Consider the following 19,399-nt stretch of genomic DNA (forward strand, 5'->3'; position numbering starts at 1 on the left):
ATGTAGGTCTTTCAAGACTGGTGCTATATGGTTAGAGGCCGTGAAAAACAACTTTCGGTTTATACTTTTAGAAATATGGCGACCCTAGGTACAGCGCAATTTAAGGGTGGTATATTGTGAACTGTGCTGTATTTCCCATCTATGGCTTTTGGAGTGGAAAAGTTAAGTTTTAGCACTTACAGGCTCTATTTCATTAATGGAAAAAAGTTTCTATAGGTGGTTTTGAGGTCACCATGTAGGGAATTCTTGAAACTGCACTTGTGCCAGGTGGCAGTCTGATTATAAATAGGCAGCTTTCACATAGAGACAACTTTGCTGCTTATTAGTGTCTCTAAGTGAAACAGAAATGTGAGTTCTAACCTTGGCATATTAGCCTCCCCTTCTTTTCCTTCAGCCTCTGTTTACTTGTTTCCTGCACCATCAACTAGACTGCAATTTCCTTGGGGCAGAGATCTGTACTCTTTGCTTGCTCATTTACTTCCGAAACATCTGCATCACTTTTCAGTCAAACGTTCTCACGGTGGTTTGCAATAAATACTAAATAAATTTGAGGAAAAAGAATGGTTTTGCCAAATGATCTCAGGATGCTTGCATATTATATAGTTGCTTTCCCCTTATGAGGTAATCTTAGGTTATATATGGCATTATGCTGCTCTCTGCTGGATGTCTTGGAAATTGCCATGGAATTGACATTTTTAATCTGTCTCTCCATATAGCAGCTCTTGGATGCATTGCACATGCGATTGTCACAGCACTTCCTAAAATTTATTTTGCGTTTTGATTCCTGAACTTCTCCTCTGCCTTTAACACTGACATCAAGCCAGCTTTACTTTTAATTAAATACAATAAATGCATACCAAATCATAAGACAAGATACATAATAAGATAATAGGAACAGATACCTTTTTAAAAGACCATTTCTCAGCATCACACACTAAAGTGATGAAGAGACAGAACCCAGGACGCACTATGCAGATAGAATCAGGCTTGACTCTCAACCATTTGATATTGCATGGCTGGGACAACAACAGTAGAGAACAGGCTTAAACCTATCCCAGTATCATCCCTGGGACACACCCTCCTTTTCATATTAATGAGTGGTGTTCATTCATTCCTATGGCTTGAAATAAAATGCATTCAGAGGTACAGTGGTACCTTGGGTTAAGAACTTAATTCGTTCTGGAGGTCTGTTCTTAACCTGAAATTGTTCTTAACCTGAAGCACCACTTTAGCTAATGGGGCCTCCTGCGCCACTGCTGTACAATTTCTGTTCTCATCCTGAAGCAAAGTTCTTAACCTGAGTTAATATTTCTGGGTTGGCAGAGTCTGTAACCTGAAGCATATGTAACCTGAAGTGTACAGTATGTAACCCGAGGTACCACTGTACTGTGACCTTCACACATATGCCCTTCCCTCGTGGTAGATGTATTGCCAGTTCATGGTAACATAAACCAGTAATTAAAACACACACACGGAAACACACACATTTAAAAGAAGGCAATAACAATCTGATATATGTTCAATGAAAGTGGTTAAAACTAAGTTCCAGAACAATTGGCATTGATGAGTTTCCATGGAGGTGGCTGTTCCCTAGAGTCAGAGTTGTGACCCAGGATGGAAACATGGGGCAGGGAAATCTTAAAAGTCAACCAAAGGTTGGGAGCAGCTGTGGCTCAGTGGTAAGACATCTGCCTTGTGTGAAACAGGTCCCTAGCTCAATCCCAACATCTTGAGGTAGAATTGCAAATGTCCTCCATCTGAAACCCCACAGACCCACCACCAATCAGGGTAGACAATGTCTGGCTAGATGGACCAATGGGCTGCCTCAGTGGAAGGTAGCTTCCTATGTTCTTAGCATCAGTGTGTGCCACGTCTAGGAAATAAGAGGAGGCCTTCTCAGTGGTGACCTTGCAGTTGTGGAACTGTATGGACACTCTACAAAGCTAAAATTTAGATTAATTTTAGAAACCCTTTTCACCTGAGGTCTTTGAACCTCCCTTGTGCTGCTTTCTGAGTGTTCTGCCAATGATAGATGGAGCATTCATAATGCAATCCAGATTGCCATAAGACCTAATATATATCTTTTAAGACTGCCATTGAGTAATGATGTATGGGGGGCAGGCTTAGATAATCTAGCATAGGGCTGAGGAATATGCATCATAGCCTTCTAATAAAATCAGCTGTCTAATTGATTTTTAGCCATGTTGAAGTCCTCAGGCTAGGATAGGTTCAGCGTTAAATGTATACTTGAATGCATATAACTGAAGAAAATGAGAAGCCAGTTCCTCTATACGATGCTGTGTTTTTGGTCTCTCCACACCCCACGTTCCTTACAGATCTTTTTTGTTTCCAGGACTCATCACCATTAAGGAGTCTCACGACATAGAAGCCAGGCTTAATGATGTAGAGAAGCTCCTTAAGAATATTATAAACATGCCTTGGAAGGTAAGTGGAGCAGATGCGAAGACTTACTGATGCAAACCGGGGCTACCACCTTATAGGTTGTGGTCTTAACAGCTGTGATGCAATAGCTCTGTATTCTCAACTTCCCTATGGGTCATTTCTCTTGTTTTGGTCTCTGGGCTTCTGATTCTTCCTGCTAAATAAAGCCCTCATTCCATTCAGTTGCATCCATTCTTTGAATTTATGGAAATCCGTAAAAGGTAATAGGCGAATAGCATTTTTTTCATGTGAAACTCAATCCATTGGGCAGCCTGCACTGGAGAAGGGCTGTAGCCTAAGGGTAGCGTCATCTGCTTTGCATGCAGAAGGTTCCAAGTTCAATCCCTGGTCTCTCCAGGTGGGGCTGGGAAATCCCCCTGTCTGAAAACATTGAAAACCACTGCCAGCGGATGCAGACCACTGTGAACTTGGTGGAACAGTGGTCTGATTCAGTCCAACACTGAATCAAACAGCCACTGCAATGATTGCCCATTGAAATCACTACCACTGCAATTTGAGAGAGACGCTTGGAGATGCTTGCTTGACGCTAGCGGTTGTTATGTGCGCTTACTGTGTGGGAGAGTTTATTCCACCTTTTCGTCACCACTAAGAAATGCAGAAACAAATCCGTCAAGCAAATCCTGAGAAACGTTGTAGATCTACAGCTGACACGGAAGCAGGGCTGTGTCATGGGAATGGGGTCGATCTTCCCCTCCCTCTTTGTAAAAGTATTTGACCCAACAGGAGTGACAGGATGTATCCAGTATGGTGCATAGCTCATGGGGGGTGTAGGCTGGGTACAATTTATCCTGCCTCCAGTGCTCTCGCCGCACTAGCATTAGAAGCCGCAAACTTATGACAGTAGCCACAACCCGCATCTATCCAGGAGCTTCTTGGGGGAAACTGCTGTTGGATGTGTTTTCTCTCAAATCAGCTTCCATCCATTTTGAAAACTTTCTAAAACTGGGCATGGTATGGAGAAAAGTGCATAGCGGTTTTTCTCCCTCTCTCATGATACCAGAACCCATGGACAACCCATAGGACTGAATTTTGGAAGATCCCGTGGTCCTAGATCAGGCATAGGCAAATGTGGTCCTCCAGATGTTTTGGGACTACAACTACCACCATCCCTGACCACTAGTCCTGTTAGCTAGGGATGATGGGAGTTGTAGTCCCAAAACAGCTGGAGGGCTGAGTTTGCCTATGCCTGATCTAGGACCAGGGGACTGCCCATAAGAGGCAGTTAAGGCCACCAACTTGGATTAAAAGTGGATTAGACATGGAGGATAAAGTTACGGGTGCCTACCAACCACCGTCAGAGGCAGTAATGCTTCTGGATATCAGTTGCTGGAAACTATGAGGTGGGGACCTACTTTTGCCTACATGTTCTGCTCCCTGGTGTCCCACAAACATCTAGTTGGGCACTGTAATCTTGATGTACCATTGACGTGACCCAGCAGGCTTTTCTTATGGTCTTCTCTCTAGGGGCAGCAAAGAAGTAGGTGGCAAGTCCAGAGGGGATCCTGGACCCTTCACTGTGTGTTGCCATTGTGGTTAAAACCAGATCCCACTCTTGCACTTCCTATATTATTGGGGCAATTCCATGTTTAAACATGCATGGCTGCCGTTATTGTGTCTTGTTGACCTTGACATTTGCGGCCCCAAGCTTAGAACGTGCTCCTTCAGTAAATAAAGGCAACCATGAAAATGAACTCTCAGATGAGATTTCCTCCCATTCCTGAGCTCTTGTAATTATAATTTATTTTTTTATCCTTTTTCTCCAGTACTCCAGATCAGAAGTCGTCCTCACCTTCTTCGAAAGATCTCCCTTAGATCAGGTGTTAAAAAATGACAATGTCCATAAAATTCAACCAAGCTTTCAAAGTCCAGTTAAAATATCAGGTAAGAGTTATCAACTTGCTTTAGCGACAATAGTTAATTTTATTGTTTGACCCATCTTCATCCATATGGTTCAAAAGATAATCACTTCCACTCTATCCTCCCCCCTATCCTAAGGCTTCTCAAAGGATTTTACTCCACAAATGAGAATTACTTCATTGTTTCCCCATGCCTTCTAATTTTCTTTGAAACTGGATGGTACTGGAGACATGGCAATTGACAAGATGATCTGGGCTGCTGTGATAATCCTTAAGTAACCTCTTCAGTAGCTATTATCTAAAGTGGTTAGGGGGTGTAATCTAGTTTTTGTGTGTGCTGATCTTGGATAATACTGTTCAGGACAGTCACACAGGGAGCTGAACACATGTTGGAGTAACAGCAGTTCCTCCCACCACTGTAAAATGCTACAGAATGTTGTTAGATGCTTCCAAGGTCCCTTTCAACAATAACCAATTTGGCATCCTCCAAACTTTGTTGGACTCCAGATTGCAACAGGCCCAGCCAGCGTGGCAGGAAGGGTGGGAGTTGTAATCCAACAACATCTGGATGGAACCACATTGCCTACACCAGCTTTCTATAATGGCTGTGTTTGGACATCATACTAAAGACTCCCTGGGGCAGCTCAGTTGACAAAGCATGAGACTCTTCATCTCAGGGTCATTGAATTGAGCCCCACATTGGGCAAAAGATTCCTGCATTGCAGGGGGCGTGGATTAGATTACTCTCGTGGTCCTTTCAAACTCTCCAGTTCTCTGATTCTAAAGCACAATGTAAAGCTTTGTTTGATTCAGTCTTATACGTTTTAGCTAACTGAAGCAAAAATCATATAAAGAAGCAATGATTCTTCAACATCAGCTTCGTTGGACTGGTCATGCTGTGCGGATGCCTGATTATTGTCTTCCAAAGCAACTACTCTATTCCAAGCTTAAAAATGGAAAGTGTAATGCTTTCAACAAAAGAGGTTTAAAGCCTCTCTCAAGGCAAATCTAAAAAAAAAATGTAGTATAAACACTGACAACTGGGAAGCACTGGCCTGCGAGCGCTCCAGTTGGAGAACATCCTTTACAAAGGTGTCATGGGCTTTGAAGATGCTCAAACTCAGCACGAAAAGGAGGAATGTGCTAAGAGGAAGGCACGCTTGGCAAATCCACACCATGATCAACTCCCGCCCAGAAACCAATGTCCCCACTGTGGAAGGACGTGTGGGTCCAGAATTGGCCTCCAAAGTCACTGATGGACTCATTATTAAAACCGTGTTTATGGAAGATAATTTTACTTGGCTACGAGTGATCGCCAAATAAGAAGAAAAAGCAGGTGGGAGGACTTTGGTAATCTTTCATAATATGGCGCCATTTGTGAGCCCATAATTTGGCACCCCAAATGGATCTTCTCAATCATGTATCTTCTCAGTTTTGCACCCCCTTGGCTCAGCAACCTGTCCAGGAGAACTGCCCTTCATCAGGTGCTGAGTCCTATTGTGTCAGGGGCTGGCTGGATGAGGAAGAGTGGTGAGAGCCATCTGTCCAAGAGGGCACAGAAGACAACAACTTAGATCCCAGATCCTGATGGTGGCACACAGAAAAGCAGTCTGCAGAAGAGATGAGCTGGGAGATGCTAGAAGCAGGGGGTTTGAGCGATCCGGAATTGGCCTCCACAGTGAAGAAGAAGAAGAAGAAGAAGAAGAAGAAGAAGAAGAAGAAGAAGAAGAAGAAGAAGATCTAACTGAATAAAAAAACCATTTAAAGAAGGACTTGGAAAGAAGCAGAGGGGGCAGAGGTCCACTTCAGGCAGGGAAGAGGAAGATAGGATCTGTATATTCCCTCTCCTTTCCTTTGAAAGTTGACGTCCCATTCAGAAAGGCTGTGTTCACTGGTAAAGCAACTGTGGTTCGATCTCTGGCATCTTCAGATGGGGGGGCACCCCTATCGGAGACCCTTGAGAGCAGCTGTCATTCAGTGTAGACAACACTGAGCTAGACGCACGGATGACTCAGTGTAAGGCAGCTTCCTATGTTCCTAGAATCTTGCAGGGTAGAATTATTCAGTGTTTTTGCTAACTGCTAAGGTAGTATTTAAACTTGGAAGAGAAAAGCTGTAGTCTCAAGGATGCAAGAAAAAAAAGCTAATGCTATTCTAGGCTGCATCAACAGAAGTCTAGTGTCACGATCAAGGGAAGCAATAATCCCACTCTATTCTGCCTTGGTCAGACCACCCTTGGAATACTGTGTGCTGTTCTGGGAGGCACAGTTTAAGAAGGATGTTGACAAGCTGCAATATGTGCAGAGGAGGGCAACCAAGATGATCAAGGGTCTGGAAGCCAAGCCTGATGAGAAACGGTTGGGTATGTTTAGCCTGGATAAGAATCATAGAATTGTAGAGTTGAAAGGGACCACAATGCTCATCTGATCCAACCCCCTACAGTGCAGGAATCTTTTGCCCAATGTGGAGCTCAAACCCACAATCCTGAGATTAAGTGTCTCATGCTCTGTTGACTGGGTGATCCACAAGGAATGAGAGGAGATATGATGTTGTTGTTTAGTCTTTTAGTCGTGTCCGACTCTTCGTGACCCCATGGACCAGAGCACGCCAGGCACTCCTGTCTTCCACTGCCTCCCGCAGTTTGGTCAGACTCACGCTGGTAGCTTCGAGAACACTGTCCAACTATCTCGTCCTCTGTCGTCCCCTTCTCCTTGTGCCCTCCATCTTTCCCAACATCAGGGTCCTTTCCAGGGAGTCTTCTCTTCTCATGAGGTGGCCAAAGTATTGGAGCCTCAGCTTCAGGATAGGTTTGATCTTCTTGCAGTCCATGGGACTCTCAAGAGTCTCCTCCAGCACCATAATTCATAAGCATCAATTCTTCGGCGATCAGCCTTCTTTATGGTCCATCTCTCACTTCCATACATCACTACTGGGAAAACCATAGTTTTTACTATACAGACCTTTGTTGGCAAGGAGATATGATAGCCATTTTCAAATATCTAAGGGCTGTCACGGGGAAGATGGGGCAAGCTTGCCCTGCTCTGGAGGGTAGGGTCCAAACCAATGGATTCAAATTGCAAGAAAGGCGATTCCAAGCTGTTTGACAGCGGAATGTGTTCTCTCATAAGGTGGTGGACTCTCCTTCCTTGGAGGTTTCTAAGCGGAGTTTAGATGGCCATCATGGTGCGCTTTGGTTGAGATTCCTGCATTGCAGGGTGTTAGAATGGATGATGCTCAGGGTCTCTTCTAATTCTACAATTCTATGATTCTGTGTGGGGAGAAAAGCAAAGCAAAATAATATTCTGGTCATATTTCACATTGGATCTGCTGCGGTTTTGTTTGTTGGCCATTTGTTATCATCCAAAGAAGATTGGAAAGGGGAAAGGGAGGACATATTTTGTATTCAATAAAGAAAAGCCTGTTCCCAAAACAGTCTCTCTCCAGATTAAAGAGGAAGGAAAGCATACCAGATGGTAAGAGGCTTGAGTCTGGAGTTTACGTCTCAGTCTGCAGTACAATCCTTTGTTGCAGAAGATGAGTCATACTTTAAGTGCACTTCCTGATGGGTTAGGAGAAGGAGGGCAGCAGAGACAGGGAACTGATAGAAAACTTAACAATAAATGTGCTTTTACTAAGCTCAGAATAGGCAGAAGAATCATCCTTCTTCTCAAGTGTTGTGTCTGAGTGAAGATAATGAGAATATGCTTAAAACCAAAAATAACAGACGGTTTAGTTTCATCTTGCACAGCCAGGTTAGTGTGACAAAGTGAGCAAAATCTTTTAGGGGTTCCCGGAATAAAGTTTCTGCCTTTAAAATCCTGTACCTAATTAGAGAATTTCTCCATTATTTTTGCACAAAACACTGGCGTGTAAGGTACAAAAGCCCTTTCATTCTCTCTCCTCCCCCCTCTCTTTTCCTCCCATTGAAAATCTGTTACCAAAGGCTGTCATTTCTTGGCAAAATTCAGTTCAAGACAAACAGAATTGCAGCCTCCCACGCTAATTGAATACTGAGAAGTTTACAATCCCCATCATAACGGTTTCTGTCACAGTTGAGGAATCAAAGGTCAAATGTTTCTTGTTATGCATATGTGTCCCACTTCCAAGTGGGGAGCTATTCCAAGGGTACAGTGCTCATGCAGGAGTCAGTTTGTTTGGAAGAAGGTCACTGGCATTGTTTACACACATTATATAGAATCATAGGATGTTGGAAGTTGGAAGGGAGCCCAAGGATCATCTAGTCCAACCCCCTGCAATGCAGGAATATGCAGCTGTCCCTTACGGGGATCAAACTTGCAGCCTTGGCATTATCAGCACCATGCTCTAACCAACTAAGCTATCCAGGCTGACCTAAAGAAGAATGAAATGCCACATATAGCCAGCAGGAGTCAGTGTTCTCATGTAGTCGCCCATCCAACCTTTTGCCCTTGTTGATTCTGCTTAGCAAATAAAGCACTTCTGGGTCGCTGCCACCAGAGCTATACATGGAAATAAGTGAGAGGTTCACAACATTAACACTTCACTTACCAATTCAATTTCTTGGGGGGGGGTGGCATAGTACCCTAAAATATGCTTTCAGCTCTCCAAGTTCAGTTTTGGGTGTCTGATTGAGCATGTCCCATGATTCAGTTTGGCCCAATTGGTAATTTTAGACCATGGGCTTAAAGGATCTTATTGGGAGGTAGGGTTATTTAAATACCAATTGCTCCACTTCTTTTAACTGTGGTCATACACCCCCTCGATGTATGGAAGTGAGAGCTGGACCATAAAGAAGGCTGATCGCCGAAGAATTGATGCTTTTGAATTATGGTGCTGGAGGAGACTCTTGAGAGTCCCATGGACTGCAAGAAGATCAAACCTCTCCATTCTTAAGGAATGGATCTGTCCTGAGTGCTCACTGGAAGGACAGATCCTGAAGCTGAGACTCCAATACTTTGGCCACCTCATGAGAAGAGAAGACTCCCTGGAAAAGTCCCTGATGTTGGGAGGGCACAAGGAGAAGGGGATGAGAGAGGACGAGATGGTTGGACAGTGTTCTCGAAGCTAACAACATGAGTTTGACCAAACGGAGGCAGTGGAAGATAGGAGTGCCTGGCGTGCTCTGGTCCATGGGGTCACGAAGAGTCGGACACAACTAAACAACAACAACAACATACACCCCCTCATTTTTTCCCTTGTGGACTCCTCAAGGAGGTTTACATCACTGACGTCTTACAGCTAGAAAGACCATAACATGCTTTCTGTCTGAGAACAATTGGAATTTGCCAGTGATTTCTAAAGAAGCTGTTTATCCAAGAAATGGCCCATAAATTTCCTTTCACTAAGGCTTAATCCATAAAGCAGAGATGCTTACAATAATTTTGTATCGGTGTGCTCCTTTGTGGGGGGAAATATTTATGTCTCCTTTTCCTCAAATAACGTTTGATTTGTGATCTCATTTGTTAGGTAGGCACACGTTCCTTTCTGGAATTAGTCCTCATATATTGATGTTTCCCCTTTTCCTTTCTTTTTCTTCCATAGAAATCATGCGATCTAATGGGTTTTGTTTAGCCAACACAGAAACAATAGTCATTGATCACAGTATACCAAATGGGAAAGAAAAGCACTTAGATGTCGATTCAGCAGAACATTTGTAAGTATACATGGTATTTGAATGAATATTTCCATCCGTAAACATAAATGCCCATTCTCAACAACATTTTGTGTCATCCCAGGGTTGATCAAGAACCAAAATGTTAGACGAAGCTGTTTGATGAAATATATTGCCTCTTCCCCATGCCCCACCCCAAACAGGATCTAAGTTTGGGGTGAGAGTTTACCATGGGGCAATGCCTCCCATACTACCAAGAGCAGCATAATCTGGAGGAAAAGTAGACTGGAGATACAAATCTGAGAACTAATACTGAGGTGGAAGATGACAGGGAGGGAACAATATTAGGGCTAGACGATGTATCGTCCAAAACTCGTTTGAAGTCCCTATTGTGATAGCGGTTTCATAAATTTTGACCTGCCAATATATTGCGAATCATGTGTGTGTCTGTGTGCTATGCAAAAATCACAATGTGGGAAAAACTGTGAAGCCAGCCAATGCCTCTACAAAACTCCATTCTTATTTCAGACGTTGTGATATATCAGCAGTGCTTTTTTTAAAAAAGTGGGGTATGCAAGGGTACGCAGTACTGGCACCTCTTTTTTGATGTTGTTAGAAAGTGTGGGACTTACTGTAACAACTTCATGGTGAATTCCGGCACCTATTTTTCTAGGGAAAAAGCACTGTACATCAGTATATAGCAATGTTTAGCTGATGATATAACACAATCTTGAAAACCAGCTCCATACTTATTTCAGACATTGTGTTATCTGTATATCGTGATGTTTAGCTGGCGATATAGCACCATGTTGAAAACCAGGCATCACCCAGCCCTACTGTTTACCTCTACATAGTTCCATCCTTGTTTCAGACATTGTGATATATTGATATATAGCGATGTTTAGCTAGTGCTATAGTGCAATATTGAAAAGCAGGTATCGCCCAGTGTTAGGCAATATGTTTTTTCATTCTACCAAGATTGGGTTGAATGTAAAAGTATGAGGAATTGAATAGGGGCAGACATTGAAGAGGAGAGTCGAAGCAGAGCCAGGGCAGGTAGTGAGAGGAGACAGCCTGGGTCAAGCAATGAAATTCCATGAAATTCCGTATACCTTTACCTAGCGGAATATAATTTGGACACCCATCCCAGTGGCAGAGCTCTGAAACACCAGTCTTTATCCCATTACCACGATAACATGATGAGGCTGAGCATCTGAAGTCTTGAATTTATTTGGGCATTCATAAGAAATTTAGATTTACAAGCAATGAGTCTCTTGTAGATCTGAATCTCCTGTATAATTTAACATACAAAGTGGGACTCCTCCGACAGCGTTTTCCATTATAATGTGTGGCAGGGAGTCATTACGGATTGAATGTACCAGTCCAGCACAAGAGTACTCCTTTAGTTTTTATATCAGCACAACTGCTCCCTTGCAGCAACAGATTCCATTTGTGTGATCAGTTTTATGTTGTCTTCTCTTTGAATATATATATTTTTATGTTGTGAACTTCTCTTCAATTGCTTGGGATTGTGTATTGAACCTTAAGAAAAACCCAACCCAAGCATGCTGGTGAGTGGGCTATTCACACACACACACACACACACACACACACACAAACAAACAAACAAACAAACAACACACACTCTTAATACAGCTACTATGAGTCAGGCAGGTGGTTATTATATTACTAATGCTGAATCACAGTTGGCATTAGTATGGTGCTGAAAACACTCCTTTTCTTTTCTTTCTCCCCTCCTCTGTAAATATTGTTTTCTATGTTGCTTTAATGATAGGAGAAGAGTTTACAGATAGCAACCAAACCAAACTTTTAAATGCGGTCTTCATAGGCAGCTATGTTGACAATATTCACTGCAGAAGATCCCTGGGGCTCTGGTACTCTTGCTTATATTAATGAATGTCAGGAGCAGAAGCAGAAGTCACACTTGATGAGCTTCAGTGGGGCCTTGAAGCAGGGAAACTTGCTTATGCACATAGAATACATAGTAGGGACGCGGGTGGCACTGTGGTCTAAACCACTGAGCCTCTTAGGCTTGCTGGCCAGAAGTTGGCGGTTCGAATCCCCATGATGGGGTGAGCTCCCATTGCTCTGTCCCAGCTCCTGCCAACCTAGCAGTTCAAAAGCACACCAGTGCAAGTAGATAAATAGGTACCGCTGTGATGGGAAGGTAAACAGTGTTTCTGTGCGCTGCTCTGGTTTCCATCACAGTGTCCTGTTGTGCCAGAAGTGGTTTAGTCCTGCTGGCCACATGACTTGGAAGGCTGTCTGTGGACAAACGCCGGCTCCCTCAGCCTGAAAGTGAGATGAGCGCCACAACCCCATAGTTGCTTTTGACTGGACTTAACCACCCAGGGGTCCTTTACCCTACCTTACCTACATAGTCTTGCAAGATGATTGAGGCAGCAGGGGGGATTGGTTTAAATTTCAGTTAAACAGGAAGCAGACAAATATTTCCAACATCCTTCAGAAGGAGGTGTTTCTGATTCAGTAGGTGGCAGTCTCTCCTCTCGGGTTTTCATGCATGTGGAACATTAGATTGGCTTGATTGTTGCAGCCTTCCGGGTGTTTTAATCGCTGCAGTTATATTAGTTCAGAAGAATGGCTTAAGTGATCCAGCCATACTATAAAGTATTTATAGCTCAGCCACTTCTCATGCCTAGCAAGATATTCTAAGAGTGTCTTGCTAGCCTCAAAGAAGGAAGTCTTAGATTGCAAGGACCATGACACTGCGATGGTAAAGAGAGAGGCAGGGAATGCAAACATCTTTCATCTAGTTTAGCTAAAATGTAAAGCTCATTTGTTCATGACTAAAATGAGGGGCAGTTTCCTAGCCACTGAATACAAAGTCATGTTCTCTGTGGCGGTTATTATTTTCAAATAATGCCTACAAATGTTGCAAATTCACAAGGAAGAGATCATGTAAGGCCACCAACAACAGGCCTGACGCACAACTGAACATTCTGTCCTCTCACCAGCTTAGGGGAAATGTGTGGCATTGCAGCCAATATTAACCTGGGCATTTAGTGGAGTTCCCACATGATCTCTTCGGAACAAGTGAACTTCAATTCAGGATACCACGTGACTATCAACAACGTCTGTGGTTGCTTGAATTCAGCCTGCAATGAAGGCCAGTTCGTATAGTGCACAGAATGGAACTACACCAGGAATGAATTGTTTGCTTCCAAATATGCCAGCTCAGCTTACTACACTCCCATCAAGTCACTTTGGGTAGCTATGCAGTTGTTTAAAGTAGAAGATGGGTGAGTTACGAGCCCCCAGTATGCGGCCAGCCACTTGCTTCATCAGATGCCAAGCTCAGCCCAGATCCAATCAACATTTTCCATCCACATTAATTTTTAGTCATGTTGACTGTCATTGGGTGACCTCACAGGAATCAAAATGGAAGAAACAGGAGATTTTTACCATCTTAGCTGTAACTAAGAGTAGGGACTGTATTCAACCAAGTTCTGATCAAGAGTTGACCCATTGAAAGTAACGAACCTTATTTAGCTGTGCCAATTAATGTCAATGGGCCTGCTTAGAGTAGGGCTAGCATTGAATATCAGCTTGGATTTCTTTCTGCACTGCTTGGTATGTGATAAGTAAAAAGGCCTTTGGAGAAGCTGTCAAAGGCTCTCAGAGTGAAGATGTGGGCATTCGTTGCAAAAACCATGGCCATAGCACTTTCTAGTTAACTGCCTTTCTTCATCCTCCAATCCAAGTTATAATAAAATGAAGCATCATGACTATTTGACATGACGCTATTTGGTGACCCAGAGAGAAAAATGCTTGTTTTCAATCGGGGTGCAGGATTTTGGTCTGTTGGTTATATAGTTATTAGGGAGCTTTCGGTGACATGGAAAATGGTGGCCTGTGGACGTTTTGAGTGTAGACTCTGAGGCCTAGTGGGCTTGCCATAATCAAGAGGTATGACTTGAGCATAATTTGCATACCAAGTTGTGCTACAACGGCAGGTAGCCCTTCAAGCCTTTTCAGCTACTAGGTCTGCATGCCAGTCAATTCAAACCATTGTTTTGCTTGAGCAATGGAATATGGAGCCTGAACAAAGAATTTCTGGGGACAACAAAGAAAACTCTGCATGTCCCAATCATTATCTCCTGTGTGAAAGGCTTTTAGCACCATTGGTATTGTTGTGAACAAGCTGGTGGTTTTGAGCACTGTGATTAGGACAACAAAACCATATATCAGGGGTCAGCAATTTTTTTTTCCAGCAGAAGGCCGGTCCACTGTCCCTCAGACCTTGTGGGGGCCGATATATATATATGGGGAATGAAAGAATTCCTATGCCCCACAAATAACCCAGAGATGCATTTTAAATAAAAGGACACATGCTACTCATGTAAAAACACAGGGACGGATTTAGAATGCAGTTGGGCTGGATCCGACCCCCGGGCCTGAGTTTGCCTACTGATGCCATATATTATCCCATGGTGCTTTCTGTCAAGGGCATCTGTCGCTTCTCAGGAGCTTAATTTCTGTTTCCTTATGTGCATTCCATCCCAAGGCACATTTCCCCTTTTTAATACAGTAGCGTGATTAAGCATGAATGATGTGAACTCCTTGTTTTGTCCCATTCTAGGTTTGAAAATGTTGGCGAATTTACCTCCGAGCTCGAGGGCAGCGATGACCCAACAGCATATGTCACCAACTTGTCGTACTACCACCTGGTTCCGTTTGAAACTGATATTTTGGACTAAGAGTGCCAAATGAACTTTGTGGCGTTCACCATCCCATAGTTTTGCATTTGTCTTGAGATGCAAGGCAGAAAGGGGCTCGCTACATCTGTCTTGATGCTGCCACCTCTGCTTGGTTCTTTATCATGGTTCCTGGAAGCAGCTTGTGAAGATGCCGTTCTATTCTAATGGACAAAGAGACATTAGTTTTGCCAAAGGAATGAAGCAAAGACACCTGGAGCATCATACAGCATCATACTATCTCATGCAGCAAAATCAGCAGCAACCATGCTGTTGACAAATCATTGGTGAATGTGCAAAAATCAGTGGCGCCGGTTCTTACTGATATACGGTAGAACTTGCAAAGACCATCCACATTTCTTCTCCCTCGAGCTTACCAGAAGTACATTCTTAACCTTTCCCAATGAAAGACCTCCTGTGTTCAGTTTTCATTCCTCAGAGTGACAACTTCTAACAAGTGTCATGGTAGTTCATTCATTGAAAGATGCCTTATGTCATGCGTGCCTGCAGGAAATAAGCACATAAATGGATTGCTTAATTTAACTTATTCTAAGCCTGTGGTTTTATTTAATCATCTGAGGGCCTGTCTTTTTCACTTGAAATAATAATTAATAATAAAAATAATTATAAAGGAAACAAGCAAGTTACATCCCAAGTTGGGGGAAAGGGAAAGAAATGCACAATTAAAAAAAAAATTTTTTTTAACTGTACCTGAATTTTGGATGGGTCTGCTAGAAATGCTGGTAGGATTTCTCCCCTGTCTTGGAACCAGGAAATTCCCATTCTCACTATTGCAGGGTTTCCACCAGAATTGTCAGCTGGCTGTCTAGGGCAGGAATGAGGATCTTGTGGACCACCATATATTTGTGGACTACAACTTCCATCCATCATCCTTGACCAGTGTCCATGCCAACTGGGACTGATGGGAGTCCCTCTATGGCTCCCATTATTCTTCCTTCTCATGCATTCAGAAATAAGCTTCAACCATCTACATGCAGACATTTTAAAGCTGTGCTACAGCAACAGGTGCAGCCTTATAAAAATCCACTAGCCCACTATGACTCTGGCCCTTCCCCTCTGTTTGCCTTCTGGGGTTGGAAGCTTGACCAAAAAAGCTCTACAGCAGGCAGAGTTTTGGCCCTGAAAGAGCTTCCATGCACAGCTATTAAGAAAACAAGTGCAATTTTGGAGGTCCTTGAAAGTGACAGCCACATTGTCCCTTCTGCTTGCCACTGGCTTGGGGAAAAGAGTAAACAACTCTTGCATTCCCTGAAGGAGGACATGGCACGGAGACAATTTCTGTAGGCCTGAATGGCATGGATGAGGTGGGAGAACTGGTTCTGTGGTGACAGTAGTGGGCTCTGTTAACATGAAGCATTTGAGGTAACAGCAGAAGCAGGCCTCAAAGCCTTTTAACTACTGAATAGTGCTGTGTTAAGCTTGGTTTTGGCTCCAGCTCATAGGATGGCAAAGCACCTGTTTTCGCAGCTTATTCAACCACATACTGTGATGAAGCTGCTTAATAAAGGCACATCTAAACTATAGGCCTCAACTGGTTTAATTGTCATTCCTTCTACTCAGGGGGAATATGAAGAACTGTATTTCTGTGAGCCATGCTCCAGCAGAGTATTATCAACACCCACTGAAAATTATAGTTCCCAGAGGAAGGGGAAATGGTGGTTAAACTGAGATAAAACTGATAGAGGTGTTTAGTGGAATTGCCAGAAGTTGTGTGTAGGAAATGAAGAACAGAATACATTCCAAGTTCCTTGCTCCATTTGTTTCCCCCCAAGCTCCGAAGAGTATGGTACATTGCCCCTTTCTCCTGTGAACCTTTCAGTATTCTTTTGTATGATTGTAAAACAAAATTTGCTAATGTAAATAGTAATAAATTATTGAGAACCCACCTCTTTTGCAAGAGATGTTTCCAATATATTTTAATGAAATAAAATATTACTCATTGTACGTGTAACACCTGGTGTTGAGCGTGATCTTAAGGTATTTGGCATATGAAACTGCCATATGTTGTTGGTCCATCTAGTTTGATACTTCCTGCTCTGAATGGGTGTCAGGGAATTGGAGGCAGAGAAGAGGGAGAATGGGAGTAGCTTTCTAAAGGACAGAATGGCTGTGAGGAACAAGGCAAACCCAGCACGCTCCCATGCAGAGCAGCAGCATGGGAGCCTCACATCATCGTGGCACCAAGCAGGACCCCATTAACACAGAGAACTGAAGTGACAATACATTGTCTTGGAAGAAAGATGGGATTTTGAGGTTACCATGTATTGAAGAGGAGTTGCTTATTTCTGTAACATGGTTTACCTTCAATGTTCGTTTGGTTGTCCAACACTCTTCCTGGATTACTAGACAGTTGGACCATGGCTTGCACTTGCCACATGCCCTTATTCAAGATAGGGAACCTGCAGCTTTCTAGATGGTGCTAGACTCCAACTCCCATCAGCCCTGGCCACGAAGGCTGCAGCTGATGGGAATGGCAGTCTAACAACCCTGAAAGGGTCGCAGATTCCTCGTCCCTGTACTACACAATTTTATCCTCACAACAAGGTACGCTACACAAAGCAATAGTGACTGGCTCTTTGGCTGAGCAGGGCTTAATGCCTGGGTCTCCCAGGTCTAAGTACATCACAATATATTGGCTTGGTGGGAGAGAAATCTAAAAATGATCCCTTGAGAACCCAGAACTATTTCTTTACTGGGACTGACAGAGCAACGTGCTGCACTGCTCTTGCTTTTTCGCTGCTTCCATCAATGGCACTGTGATGTCATTAATACCCAAAGGGAAATCCTGCTCTATAATACCAAATGTTGAGATGGATTAACTGTACTGTCTGGTGAAGCAATCTGGGGATTGCCCTCAAGCTGTTTCTAGTACAGAACTAACTCATTGTAACCTATAAAGTGATCATTTATGTCAATTCTTGCCGTTAGTTAGGTTACATAATTAAGTGTTATGTCCAGATTATGAGTCAAATCATGTTACTATATTCCAGCCCTTTAAGGGGCTGTGGGGGTGGGGGGGAACAACTTGTCACAGTCTTAATAAAACTACGCACTGGTTAATTTTTGCTTCAATTGTAGAAATTGAAACTTTTATTTCTGCTGACTTGTGAGGACAGAGACTTGAATGTGGGGGAAAAAAATGCAATCACTGGAAATGGAAACAAAGGCACAGAGAACAAAATACTTCTTCCGTTAAAATATTGACTAGAATTTGGAATTATGCAATAAAGGGGATTGACAGTAGGTTCAAGACAACAAAAGGAGATATATATTTTTCTCCACACAGCATAGAAATGACTGATGGAATTTAAGCAAATATGAGATGTGATGGCCATTGGCTTAAGTATTATAATTTTAATAATGAATTTGAAAAGGGATTAGGAAAAAAATAAAAAAAGATATAGCTGTCAGCAGCTATTCGCCATTGCACCTCCATGTAGAAGCGCACTCTACCTCTACAATAGCCATGCTGGGAATGATCAAACCATCTCATTCTATGTCTTGTTTGTAAACTTCTAGGGGTTCCTGGCTGGCTACTGTTGTTTAGTCATTTAGTCGTGTCTGACTCTTCGTGACCCCATGGACCAGAGCACGACAGGCACTTCTGTCTTCCACTGCCACCCGCAGTTTTGTCAAACTCATGCAGGTAGCTTCGAGAACACTGTCCAACCATCTCGTCCTCTGTCGTCCCCTTCTCCTTGTGCCCTCCATCTTTCCCAACATCAGGGTCTTTTTCAGGGAGTCTTCTCTTCTCATGAGGTGGCCAAAGTATTGGAGCCTCAGCTTCAGGATCTGTCCTTCCAGTGAGCCCTCAGGGCTGATTTCCTTCAGAATGGATAGGTTTGATCTTCTTGCAGTCCATGGGACTCTCAAGAGTCTCCTCCAGCACCATAATTCAAAAGCATCAATTCTTCGGCGATCAGCCTTCCTTATGGTCCAGCTTTCACTTCCATACATCACTACTGGGAAAACCATAGCTTTTACTATACGGACCTTTGTTGGCAAGGTGATGTCTCTACATTTTAAGATGCTGTCTAGGTTGGCTGGCTACTATTAGCAATATAATCACAACACTTTTGGCTAATCCAGTGAGGCGGGGATTATCTTTTACGTATCTTTGTGCCAGAGATTGTCCAAGTACATTGGCTGCTGTGTTTGTTTTAAAAGGCTTTCCGTAGTCGGTGCCAGCAAAGTAATTATCAAATCATCCTGTAAAAGCTGCTCCTTTACTTGAGTGCTTAACATACATTGTGGTAATAACTCTTGGTCATTTTAAGAATCTCTTTTTATTGTGGTCTATTCATGTTGCGGTTTCATTTGAGCCCCTGGAGTAAAGTCCATTGTTGTTTCCCATTTAGGTTTTCAGAACCCAAACGCATTCCTCCTCAACATACAGAAATCAGCGCATAACAGCTTGGCATCATTTTTACACAAGGTCATTACCGTACTTGATGTCACATTAAAAACAACAACAACCCACCCAAGACTCCTATTTCCAAAGAAACGGCTCAAAAGATGAATTTAGCTGTGCTTGATGCTATGGCTGCTTTCTGAAGCTGATGACAGCATGAAGTAATAATAATTTCTTAGAAACAAACCATTTGCTTTTGTCTTGCTGAAATGGCACCAGAATGGCAGCAGGTGCATTGCATCAGTATCATTGCAGCCTCACTGCATACATTTCCTTGCAAAACAAAATAATATCAGCAAAACCCTTTGAGGGAGTGATTCCT

At 43.1% G+C, this 19,399-nt stretch overlaps 1 protein-coding gene across 1 annotated transcript in view; it reads left to right on the forward strand.

The window, feature by feature from the left end:
• Positions 1–14,673, forward strand: part of PXDC1 (PX domain containing 1) — a 35,565-nt gene extending 20,892 nt beyond the window's left edge. Inside the window, exons 2-5 of the mRNA XM_081918338.1 lie at positions 2,354–2,445; positions 4,227–4,344; positions 9,840–9,951; positions 14,531–14,673. Of these exons, the coding sequence (XP_081774464.1) occupies positions 2,354–2,445; positions 4,227–4,344; positions 9,840–9,951; positions 14,531–14,648 (440 nt within the window). The 3' untranslated portion in view covers positions 14,649–14,673. The remainder of the gene's footprint in view (positions 1–2,353; positions 2,446–4,226; positions 4,345–9,839; positions 9,952–14,530) is intronic.
• The last annotated feature ends 4,726 nt before the right edge of the window (positions 14,674–19,399 follow it).

The sequence above is a fragment of the Podarcis melisellensis genome, assembly GCF_964234715.1.
Source record: "Podarcis melisellensis genome assembly, chromosome: 7".
Lineage (NCBI taxonomy): Eukaryota > Metazoa > Chordata > Lepidosauria > Squamata > Lacertidae > Podarcis > Podarcis melisellensis.